Raw genomic sequence first — 12,643 nt, 5'->3', positions numbered from 1 at the left:
ATGGAAAAATAAGAAAGTTATAGAATCAGAAGAGGACAATTCTAAACATTTATTTTGTTAAAAAAAAGTTTGAGTTTTTTAAAAGTTCCTAAATAACAGAAAAGCGTCTAACCATGGCAATCATTTTAATCATCCTAACCCACAGGATAAAGTTTGCATGTCAGTTTTACAGTAAAGTGCACTGCGTAAAAACAAAAGCAATCCAAATTTGCTTGCACTGCACATTTTATGGTAAAATAAAAGGTGCCATTACAAAGTCCAATTGGTCAGACAAATAACACGACTCATATGTCTCTGTGGATGGAATAAGAAAAGAGTTATAGCTCTTAAAAGGCGAAGATGAAAAACACATGAAGTGTCATCAAGGCCAAAATGGGCTGTGTCCTTAAGGGGTTAATATGAAGTTTTAGGGTACATAATGGAAACATAAAAATCCTTACATGAACAAACGAAAATCTGCAGAGAGGTGACCTGGAGGCTTACCGGATCTGGCCAGGTTGAGGAGGATGAATGAGGAGCTGTCGTTGCTGGGCAGGTCTTGCAGCAGTGATGATGGCTCAGAGGGAGACAGTAGGGCAGCATCACTCTTATGGTCTCCGGGGTCTGTGCTGGGATCTAGCTGGAGGCTGCTCAGCAACTCTGTGTCCGGAGCCTTAGGTGACACTCCATCCTCTGTAGGAGCACCTAACATAAAGATCAATAATGTTCATGAGAACAAGATGTCCATCCGTTCCCACACCGAGCACTAGATGTCTATCCATCACCACACCGAGCACTAGATGTCCATCAGTTACCACACACACACACCGAGCACTAGATGTCCATCAGTTACCACACACACCAAGCACTAGATGTCCATCAGTTACCACACCGAGCATTAGATGTCCATCTGTCACCACACACACCGAGCACTAGATGTCCATCAGTTACCACACACACACACCGAGCACTAGATGTCCATCAGTTACCACACACACCGAGCACTAGATGTCCATCCGTCACCACACACACCGAGCACTAGATGTCCATCCGTCACCACGCACACCGAGCATTAGATGTCCATCCGTCACCACACACACCGAGCACTAGATGTCCATCAGTTACCACACACACACACCGAGCACTAGATGTCCATCAGTTACCACACACACCGAGCACTAGATGTCCATCCGTCACCACACCGAGCATTAGATGTCCATCAGTTACCACACACACCGAGTACTAGATGTCCATCTGTTCCCACACCGAGCATTAGATGTCCATCCGTTACCACACACACCGAGCACTAGATGTCCATCCATCACTACACAGAGCACTACATGTCCATCCGTCACTACACAGAGCACTAGATGGCCATCCGTCACTACACAGAGCACTAGATGGCCATCAGTCACTACACAGAGCACTAGATGGCCATCAGTCACTACACAGAGCACTAGATGGCCATCAGTCACTACACAGAGCACTAGATGGCCATCAGTCACTACACAGAGCACTAGATGGCCATCAGTCACTACACAGAGCACTAGATGGCCATCAGTCACTACACAGAGCACTAGATGGCCATCAGTCACTACACAGAGCACTAGATGGCCATCAGTCACTACACAGAGCACTAGATGGCCATCAGTCACTACACAGAGCACTAGATGGCCATCAGTCACTACACAGAGCACTAGATGGCCATCAGTCACTACACAGAGCACTAGATGGCCATCAGTCACTACACAGAGCACTAGATGGCCATCAGTCACTACACAGAGCACTAGATGGCCATCAGTCACTACACAGAGCACTAGATGGCCATCAGTCACTACACAGAGCACTAGATGGCCATCAGTCACTACACAGAGCACTAGATGGCCATCAGTCACTACACAGAGCACTAGATGGCCATCAGTCACTACACAGAGCACTAGATGGCCATCAGTCACTACACAGAGCACTAGATGGCCATCAGTCACTACACAGAGCACTAGATGGCCATCAGTCACTACACAGAGCACTAGATGGCCATCAGTCACTACACAGAGCACTAGATGGCCATCAGTCACTACACAGAGCACTAGATGGCCATCAGTCACTACACAGAGCACTAGATGGCCATCAGTCACTACACAGAGCACTAGATGGCCATCAGTCACTACACAGAGCACTAGATGGCCATCAGTCACTACACAGAGCACTAGATGGCCATCAGTCACTACACAGAGCACTAGATGGCCATCAGTCACTACACAGAGCACTAGATGGCCATCAGTCACTACACAGAGCACTAGATGGCCATCAGTCACTACACAGAGCACTAGATGGCCATCAGTCACTACACAGAGCACTAGATGGCCATCAGTCACTACACAGAGCACTAGATGGCCATCAGTCACTACACAGAGCACTAGATGGCCATCAGTCACTACACAGAGCACTAGATGGCCATCAGTCACTACACAGAGCACTAGATGGCCATCAGTCACTACACAGAGCACTAGATGGCCATCAGTCACTACACAGAGCACTAGATGGCCATCAGTCACTACACAGAGCACTAGATGGCCATCAGTCACTACACAGAGCACTAGATGGCCATCAGTCACTACACAGAGCACTAGATGGCCATCAGTCACTACACAGAGCACTAGATGGCCATCAGTCACTACACAGAGCACTAGATGGCCATCAGTCACTACACAGAGCACTAGATGGCCATCAGTCACTACACAGAGCACTAGATGGCCATCACTTTTTTTTACTATGTAGAACCTACTCTAATATTTTACATGCAGCTGACACCATCTATACCGCTCTCTATACTGTTCCACAGTTATTATGGATTTTCTGGGACAGACACTGTAGTCCAAGGCTCAACAAATTCCAGGCCCCAGGTCACCAAGGTGACTGAGAATTTTTGTCCTGGCACCTGGATTTTTGTCAGTCCTTTCCATAAAAAATATTGCCCCTAAACAGGGCTGTTCCTGGGCAGATCAAGCAGTGACTGGTGTTCAGCAGTAACTTGCATCCAGCTTGGAGCCACCTGTGCCAGGAGTTATGCTGCTCAGTGCTGCCCCTGGCTGGCGGTAGCTCCTCCTGCACCCTATTTAAAGGCACCTGTGTCGCCTCATTGTTCCCTGGGAATGCATGAGGCTGTGGAGTGGGAGCAGGAGCATAGGGTGTGTCATGGAGATCTGAGCAAGGTGGGGGGGAGCAGTCATCAAGAAGCAAGGGACACAGGAGAAGCCTGAAGGAGAGCACACTGCACTACTGCCACCAACCAGATAGGTGCTGTTGTCTGTGTGGAGGTGGACTGTATGCCCGGCTCGGTGTCCTTTCCCTGCTGACATTTAACAACTCTGCCCTGCAGCTCCCCTGCTATACCTCATGTCACCCTCCCTGTTGCTGCACCTCATGTCACCCTCCCTGTTGCTGCACCTCATGTCACCCTCCCTGTTGCTGCACCTCATGTCACACTTCCTGTTGCTGCATGTCAGGGCCCTGTAGCACCAGCATATGGTGGCATATTAACTATGCTAGTGTCAGCAAACCTGTAAAATGCATTGAACAGTCTTGTGCAACTTGTATAATGAAAGGTTCTGCACTGATTATAAATTTTTTTTTTTTTTTTTTTTTTGCTTTTGAGGGGTTATAAAGCAAAAAAAAAATTTTTTTTAAAGAAATATACTTAGGCTGTCTAATGAAAAAAAATCCTCTACTTACCTTCCTCGCTCCCCAATAGCCTCTGTTATGACAGCATCTACTCTCTGCTGCACAACATCCCGGGGCTGCAGACAAAATGTCACACTGCTGCAGGCCGGGGTTAGCTAAGTGACAATGTCACCAACTCCAGGAAGTGAAGTGCAGTGGGAATGGAGGCTGTTGGGATGCGATTTGTAAGTATATTTTATTTTATCACACAGCCTGGGCACATTTCTTAAACAAATGAATAAAGCCTTTAAAACTACCACAGGAGCATGAGGGGGTTAAAAGTTTATATATTAACATAATTTGAAAATATATTATATATATATATATATATATATATATATATATCTATATATACACACATACACATATTTAAAAATGGCCCGTCAGAATGCTGAACTTGTCTACAAGTCTATATATAATTTCCTAACATGTCAAGGCGCCACTTCCATCCTATGACTTCGGAATATCAAAACATGCAGGTACTGATGGCTTTGTCTCTATTCAGCCTCATGTCAGAATTATGTTCTACTTTCGACTGATTCTGTGTTTTTTAAAATCTGTTATCTGTTCTTTCTTCCGCATTTCTGAACTTTTCAATACACATTCTACACAGACCAAACAATAAGGGCTATGTGCTGTCTGGGTGAAGATCATTCCGAGCTAAGCTGGAGAAAGCAAAGTCTTCTGAAGCCAGAGACACTTCCATACAATCCACTTATGACAATAAGAGAGCGTGACTGGTGAAGGTGAAAACACGACACGAGCCACTTACCTGCCCTTTCTACAGGGTGATGCTTTCTAACATGGGCATTTCTGCTCCCGCTTTGAGAAAAGGTCTTTCCACACACTGGACACTGATGTGACTTCACACCTGAGAGACAGTATCAAGCGTCAGTCCTGAACAACAAGCATCCTAAAAAGGGGCACCAGCCACCTCCTCACCTGAATGAACTACCAGATGTTTTCTAAGACTTGAATATTCAGCAAAGCTGCGGCCGCATCCCTCCTCCTCACACAGAAAGGGTTTCTCTCCTGCCAAAAGCCAAGTGGTAAGTCATGTGCCAACCACAGCAGGTAGTGTAGACAGCAAGATGAGCGCTCACCAGTATGGATACGCAGGTGGTTCTTCAGGTTCCCAGCTGTAGTAAACTGCTTTTCACAGCCAGACTCAGGACACAGGAATGGACGCTCTCCATTGTGAGTGCGCATGTGAACATTCAATCTTTGGAGAACATAAAAGCTTTTTCCACAACCCTCCGCAGGACACGTGAAGGAGCGCTCATTTCTGGAAGACACTTTGATGGTTACATTTAACTCCTCCTATGTTTCAGACTCCGTAATTCTCATCTGTAATGGACAGGTCACCCCCAGTACCTAGATTCTGCTACAGGGTCCATCTAACAGTCGCAGTTCAAGCCCCAGATTCTATATGCATGTGATACTACCTAACCTATTACAATACCCTGAAGTCTAAAGCACCATTTGGCAGTGCTGTCTGTGGGCACTCACATGTGAGTCTTCAGGTGATATCTCAGGTGTGTTGGACGCAGAAAGGATCGCTCACAGCCATGGACGGAGCAGCGCAGACGTTTCTCTGGGTGGGCGGCTCTGACCTCACAGGAGCTGTTTAGTGTTCCATCAGCTGAAAACAATACACAATTCTGGAAAGCTGCACAATTCTTACATCTAGAAAACATTTTCAGGTTTCTTCTGTGCCGACACCGGGGAGAAGTGCTGAGCAGATTTTATGAACCTTCACCAGCGAGCAGCATCAAGTGTCTTCTGCACCAGTCTCAGCCAAGGCATACAGTACTGAGTATATAAAAGGACACCCTTACTGGCAGGCAGAGTCTGGAGGCAGTACTTACCATTGCTGATGGACTTGGCATGTTTTGCCAGCTGAGCCCGGGTGGCAGCAATCAGACTGTCATGAGCCAACTCCTGAACCCGCAGAAACCATGGCATACTGCTGTCTGTGCAATCATTGGGCAAAAAGTCATTCCCAGAATCCTCAGCTTCATCATGAACAAAGACCATGTGCTCGGATGGTGAACTTAGGCCTGCAATAGAAAAGGTTCATGTGACTCAGGAGCGCTACAATATGTCACAGGTTGGCGAGTGCATGACTCCAGCATGGTGTGCACTAGTAAGAAGAGGAGCGGGACAGCGAGGAGAAGAACCAAGACTCTGGGGAAACAGGGAAAATTCCTGGTCAGTTTTATCCTCAGTCCATGGACTTTTGTCATTGGATTGATTGGGAAATGTAGTACAGTGGTCCCTCAGCATACGATGGTAATTCGTTCCAAAAGAGCCATCGTTTGTCGAATACATCGTATGTTGAGGGATTGGTGCAATGTAAAAAAGTAAAGTCATACTCACCTGTCCCCGCCGCTCCAGACCGCGTCCCGCCGCTCCCGATGGTGTCCCCGGGCCTCCGCTGGGCTCTCCTGGTCTTCTCCGGTCCTCTGCTGGGCTCTCCTGGTCTTCTCCGGTCCTCCGCTGTCTTCCGCAAGGCCTTACTGGGCCTACATAGCGACGTCATTACATGGCTGCGTACGCCGTTCCTATTGGATGACGGGACGGCGTACGCAGCAACGTATTGACGTCACCGGAGAGGGCCGAGAAGACACCGGAGGACCAGCAGTGGACCCGAAGGGCACCCCGGAGCATCGTGGAGGGGTAAGTAATACTCACCGCACCACACGGGGAACATTAAGCTGCTATCCGGCAGCAGCTTAAGCATTTTGCGCTGCCGGATAGCACTTAATGCGATGGCCCCGACATAAAAAAGCATCGTATGTCGATGCTGACATCGACATGCGATGGCCTCTGAGAGGCCGTTGTATGTCGATTTGATCATATGTCGGGGCCATCGTATGTCGGGGGGTCACTGTACTATGGTTATAGGCCATGCCACTAGGAGACAACACTAGATAATATGTTGTCTGCTTGCTCTGACATGTTGCTACGATAGTGTGCATTTTATATACAGTTTATATACAAAAAAAATTCTACAGACTTTCCGTTCACTTTTGGAGGAAGAAAGTTTGCAGCATTTTCACTACAAAATAATTAGAAGATCTATACAGCGACATCTATATATAGACCAGGAAGGCATACCCGCAGCCCGTCATATACAGTTTATTTCAATAAAGTTTTTTTTACTTTTATGTTTATTTTTGTGACTAAAGTGTGGCTTAGGCTGGGTTCACACCACGTTTTGTTAAATACGGTTCCCGTATACGGCTGGGAGGAGGGGGGGGCGGGGCTTAATTGCGGCGCCCGCACTCAGCCGTATTCGGGAACCGTATTTAATGTATGTCTATGAGCCGACCAGAGTGAACCGCAGCCTCAAGTCGGCTTCGTTTTCGGCCGTATGCGGTTTCCCGACTGCAGGCAAAAACGTGGTCGACCGCGTTTTTGCCTGCAGTCGGGAAACCGCATACGGCCGAAAACAAAGCCGACCGAAGGCTGCGGTTCACTCCGGTCGGCTCATAGACATACATTAAATACGGTTCCCGAATACGGCTGAGTGCGGGCGCCGCGATTAAGCCCCCCCCCTCCTCCCAGCCGTATACGGGAACCGTATTTAACAAAACGTGGTGTGAACCCAGCCTAAGCCACACTTTAGTCACAAAAATAAACATAAAAGTAAAAAAAACTTTATTGAAATAAACTGTATATGACGGGCTGCGGGTATGCCTTCCTGGGTTCCAGCCTTAGTAGTCAAAGCTTTCTGATCAATGAGGTCTATTACCAAGCCATGACTTCGGGTTAGCCTATAAAATGGCTAATTCTAACCCCTCTTATTCTCCCAGTACCCAACGGCACCAGGGGTAGTGAGAAGAGCTGGGTCAGCAGTAACTCTTAGTTTCACTCTCACTTTTCCCCAATCTTAGCTAACTCTTCCATGGTCTGAACACAATTCATGCCACGTTATTCCACAGGGCTACCAATACGTCAATACTTAATACATGGGAAAAAAAATTAATAAAATAAATAAATATATATGGAAACTAAATACCGTATTTATCGGGGTATACCACGCACTGGCCTATAACACGCACCCTCATTTTACCAAGGATATTTGGGTAAAAAAAGTTTTTTACCCAAATATCCATGGTAAAATGAGGGTGCGTGTGTGCGCGTGTATACCCCGATATACCCCCAGGAAAGGCAGGGGGAGAGAGGCCGTCGCTGCCCGCTTCTCTCCCCCTGCCTTTCCTGGGGTCTAGAGCGCTGCTGCCGGCCCTTCTCACCCCCTGGCTATCGGCGCCGCTGCCCGTTCTGTCCCCCTGACTATCGGTGCCGGCGCCGATAGCCAGGGGGAGAGAAGTGGCGCCGACAGCCAGGAGGAGAGAAGGGGCCGCTGCCCCGTTGCCTCCCCCCATCCCCGGTGGCATAATTACCTGAGTCGGGTCCGCGCTGCTGCAGGCCTCCGGCGTGCGTCCCCTGCGTCGTTGCTATGCACGGCACGGCGCGGCGCACTGACGTCATGCGACGCGCCGTTCAGCACATAGCAACGACGCCGGGGACGCACGCCGGAGGCCTGCAGCAGCGCGGACCCGACTCAGGTAATTATGCCACCGGGGATGGGGGGAGGCAACGGGGCAGCGGCGCCGGCAATGGGTGCCGCTGTCCCTTCTCTCCCCCTGGCTGTCGCCGATAGCCAGGGGGTGAGAAGGGCCGGCAGCAGCGCTCTAGACCCCAGGAAAGGCAGGGGGAGAGAAGCGGGCAGCGACGGCCTCTCTCCCCCTGCCTTTCCTGGGGGTGTATCGGCGTATAACACGCACACAGACTTTAGGCTAAAAATTTTTGCCTAAAAAGTGCGTGTTATACGCCGATAAATACGGTAGTTAATTTAGCAGATGAAAGATTCTCACTTATTCAATAAATACACAGTGGGGCAAAAAAGTATTTAGTCAGCCACCAATTGTACAAGTTCTCCCCCTTATAAAGATGAAAGGCTGTAATTCTCATCATAGGTTATAACCTCAACTATGAGAGACAGAATAAGGAAAAAAATCCATAAAATCTCATGGACTGATTTTTAAATAATTAATTAGCAAATTATGGTGGAAAATAAGTATTTGGTCACCTACAAACAAGCAAGATTTCTGGCTCTCACAGACCTGTAACAACTTCTTTAAGAGTCTCCACTGTCCTCCACTCGTTACCTGTATTAATGGCTCCTGTGTGAACTTGTTATCAGTATAAAAGACACCTGTCCACAACCTCAGTCACACTCCAAACTCCACTATGGCCAAGACCAAAGAGCTGGCGGAGGACACCAGAAACAAAATTGTAGACCTGCACCAGGCTGGGAAGACTGAATCTGCAATAGGCAAGCAGCTTGGTGTGAAGAAATCAACTGTGGGAGCAATTATTAGAAAATGGAAGACATACAAGACCACTGATAATCTCCCTCCATCTGGGGCTCCACGCAAGATCTTACCCCCTGGTGTCACAATGATCACAAGAACGGTGAGCAAAAATCCCAGAACCACACGGGGGAGGACCTAGTGAATGACCTGCAGAGACCTGGGACCAAAGTAACAAAAGCCAACCATCATTAGCAGACTACGCCCCAAGGGAATAAAATCATGCAGTGCCAGACGTGTCCCCCTGCTTAAGCCAGTACATGTCCGGGCCCGTCTGAAGTTTGCCAGAGAGCATTTGGATGACCCAGAAGAGGATTGGGAGAATGTCATATGGTCAGATGAAACTAAAGCAGAACTTTTTGGAGGAGAAAGAATGCCAAGTTATATCCAAAGAACACCATACCTACTGTGAAACATGGGGGTGGAAACATCATGCTTTGGGGCTGTTTTTCAGCAAAGGGACCAGGACGACTGATCGTGTAAAGGAAATAATTAATTGGGCCATGTATCGTGAGATTTTAAGTGAAAACCTCCTTCCATCAGCCTGGGCATTGAAGAAGAAACGTGGCTGGGTCTTTCAGCATGACAATGAACCCAAATACACCACCCGGGCAACGAAGGAGTGGCTTTGTAAGAAGCATTTCAAGGTCCTGGAGTGGCCTAGCCAATCTCTAGATCTCAACCCCGTAGAAAACCTTTGGAGGGAGTTGAAAGTCAGTGTTGCCCAGCGACAGCCTCCTGTCTAAAGGAGATCTGAATGGAGGAATGGGCCAAAATAACAGCAACAGTGTGTGAAAAACTTGTGAAGACTTACAGAACATATTTGACCTCTGTCATTGCCAACAAAGGGGATATAAAGTATTGAGATTAACTTTTCTTATTGACAAAATACTTATTTTCCACCATAATTTGCAAATAAATTCTTAAAAAATCAGACAATGTGATTTTATGGATTTTTTTCTTTCTCATTCTGTCTCATAGTTGAGGTTATAACCTATGATGAAAATTACAGCCTCTCATCTTTTTAAGTGGGAGAACTTATACAATTGGTGGATGACTAAATACTTGTTTTGCCCCATTGTGTGTGTACATGTATTTATTTAGTTTTTAATAAGTGCCACCGCCCCCCCCAGTTGTCAATTAATGTTAGTATATAATGGATAGGAACCTAAAAGACCATAGACCATAACTGTACAAGAATAAGGCAAGGGTTAATTAGGACTTTCTCACTGCAGCCGATGGGGTGACAGGTTTTTACTGACTGTAACTTGAACAGGTCCAAAGAGGTTTTTCTATCTTACAAAATGAAAGTATATTGCTAGGATAATCCATCTTTATGATCTGTGGGGGTCCAAGCTCTGGGACCACCAAAGATCCTGAGAATGAAGGAGACAGCAATGATTCAAAATGGCAACCTTTTCACCACTGTGGACTTCCATCCATCATATACTAGTAATATGCTGTTCCATTTAGCGAAAGAGAAAACAAATGGGGCCCAAATTCTCTCTCATCCTGTTTCAGCAGGCTGATGGCTGACTGCGGGAGAAGTACAGTCTGGTGTTTGTGCACTGGAGGAAAGGCATCCTGGTGACTATGGCAATGTCAAAGATGTCTTGTTCTTTCCTTAGGTCAAAAGAGGAGGCCTGGAGGCTTACCAGATCTGGCCAAGTTGAGGAGGATGAATGAGGAGCTGTCGTTGCTGGGCAGGTCTTGCAGCAGTGATGATGGCTCAGAGGGAGACAGTAGGGCAGCATCACTCTTATGGTCTCCGGGGTCTGTGCTGGGATCTAGCTGGAGGCTGCTCAGCAACTCTGTGTCCGGAGCCTTAGGTGACACTCCATCCTCTGTAGGAGCACCTAACATAAAGATCAATAATGTTCATGAGAACAAGATGTCCATCCGTTCCCACACCGAGCACTAGATGTCTATCCATCACCACACCGAGCACTAGATGTCCATTCCTTACCACACACCGAGCACAAGATGTCCATCCATCACCACACACACTGAGCACTAGATGTCCATCCATCACCACACACACCGAGCACAAGATGTCCATTCATTACCACTATGGAGTCTCTACTGTAAGAGCGGTCACACTATGGAGTCTCTACTGTAAGAGCGGTCACACATTGGAGTCTATACTGTAAGAGAGGTCACACTATGGAGTCTATACTGTAAGAGAGGTCACACTATGGAGTCTATACTGTAAGAGCGGTCACACATTGGAGTCTATACTGTAAGAGGGGTCACACTATGGAGTCTATACTGTAAGAGGGGTCACACTATGGAGTCTATACTGTAAGAGGGGTCACACTATGGAGTCTATACTGTAAGAGGGGTCACACTATGGAGTCTATACTGTAACAGAAGTCACGGTATGTTACCTGGTAGCAGTAAGGAGTCACATTCGGATGTCTCAGGCAGTAGTGAGAGACAAGTCAGATCCTTTGCTTCCACCCCAACGAGTCCATCACCTAGCGGGATGGAGGCGTTCTGGACAAACTCTACCAGTAGCTAAAAGACAAAAGGTAGGGTAAGGAATTGCCATGGATGCAGAGCATTGCAGCCTAGGACAGAAGAGCTCTCCCTGCTAGAGGGACGTCACCTACCTCTGGTTTAGATTGAAGCTCATCTGATAACATGGAGACAGCGTCAGAAAATCACTATCCCAGGTAAACCTGGAAAACAGAGAACTGTCACCACAAGTTGAACATATGCCCTATAGGATATCACTGTATCTAATCCGGTATGATGCTGGCTTCTGAGCTTCTATATATAAAACCCTATCATTTGAGACACTGCGGAAGGTGTATCCAAGTGAATGATACTATTAGCCAATCCTGCATATATAAGCTTATCAGGGGCATTTGACCCATAATTATTACTTATATTGTGAAATGAAGGGTACAGAAGCCAAAGCTGTATACAGTCCAGGTCTTGTGAAGCAACAGGACACCAATACACACAACACTGGAGTGTGATTACTGTACATGTAGCCACCAGGGTCCGTCCTCCTGCTCCGTACCGAGGGCGACGGGGGGGGTCCGTCCTCCTGCTCCGTACCGAGGGCGACGGGGGGGGGTCCGTCCTCCTGCTCCGTACCGAGGGCAACGGGGGGGGGGGGGTCCGTCCTCCTGCTCCGTACCGAGGGCGACGTCCGTCCTCCTGCTCCGTACCCGAGGGCGACGGGGGGGGGGGGTCCGTCCTCCTGCTCCGTACCGAGGGCGACAGGGGGGGGGGTCCGTCCTCCTGCTCCGTACCGAGGGCGACGGGGGGGGGGGTCCGTCCTCCTGCTCCGTACCGAGGGCGACGGGGGGGGGGGGGGGGGGGGTCCGTCCTCCTGCTCCGTACCGAGGGCGACGGGGGGGGGGGGGGGGGTCCGTCCTCCGGCTCCGTACCGAGGGCGACGGGGGGGGGGGGGTCCGTCCTCCTGCTCCGTACCGAGGGCGACGGGGGGGGGGGGGGTCCGTCCTCCTGCCTCCGTACCGAGGGCGACGGGGGGGGGGGGGGGTCCGTCCTCCTGCTCCGTACCGAGGGCGACGTCCGTCCTCCTGCTCCGT

General features: G+C 48.5%; 1 protein-coding gene across 2 annotated transcripts in view; it reads right to left on the bottom strand.

Moving 5' to 3' along the window:
- The window catches only part of ZNF410 (zinc finger protein 410), a 103,405-nt gene that overhangs the window by 9,258 nt on the left and 81,504 nt on the right, over positions 1-12,643 (bottom strand). For both annotated transcript variants that reach the window (XM_056553712.1, XM_056553713.1), the window contains exons 3-11: positions 11,693-11,761; positions 11,468-11,597; positions 10,736-10,936; positions 5,568-5,759; positions 5,209-5,341; positions 4,803-4,984; positions 4,642-4,731; positions 4,472-4,570; positions 484-684 (exon numbers count right to left, since the gene is read on the bottom strand). In XM_056553712.1, coding sequence (XP_056409687.1) covers positions 484-684; positions 4,472-4,570; positions 4,642-4,731; positions 4,803-4,984; positions 5,209-5,341; positions 5,568-5,759; positions 10,736-10,936; positions 11,468-11,597; positions 11,693-11,725 — 1,261 coding nt within the window. In that variant the 5' untranslated portion in view covers positions 11,726-11,761. The remainder of the gene's footprint in view (positions 1-483; positions 685-4,471; positions 4,571-4,641; positions 4,732-4,802; positions 4,985-5,208; positions 5,342-5,567; positions 5,760-10,735; positions 10,937-11,467; positions 11,598-11,692; positions 11,762-12,643) is intronic.

This window comes from Hyla sarda, unplaced genomic scaffold (assembly GCF_029499605.1).
Source record: "Hyla sarda isolate aHylSar1 unplaced genomic scaffold, aHylSar1.hap1 scaffold_356, whole genome shotgun sequence".
NCBI classification, from domain to species: Eukaryota; Metazoa; Chordata; class Amphibia; order Anura; family Hylidae; genus Hyla; species Hyla sarda.
This window is presented reverse-complemented; position numbering and strand designations above follow the sequence as displayed.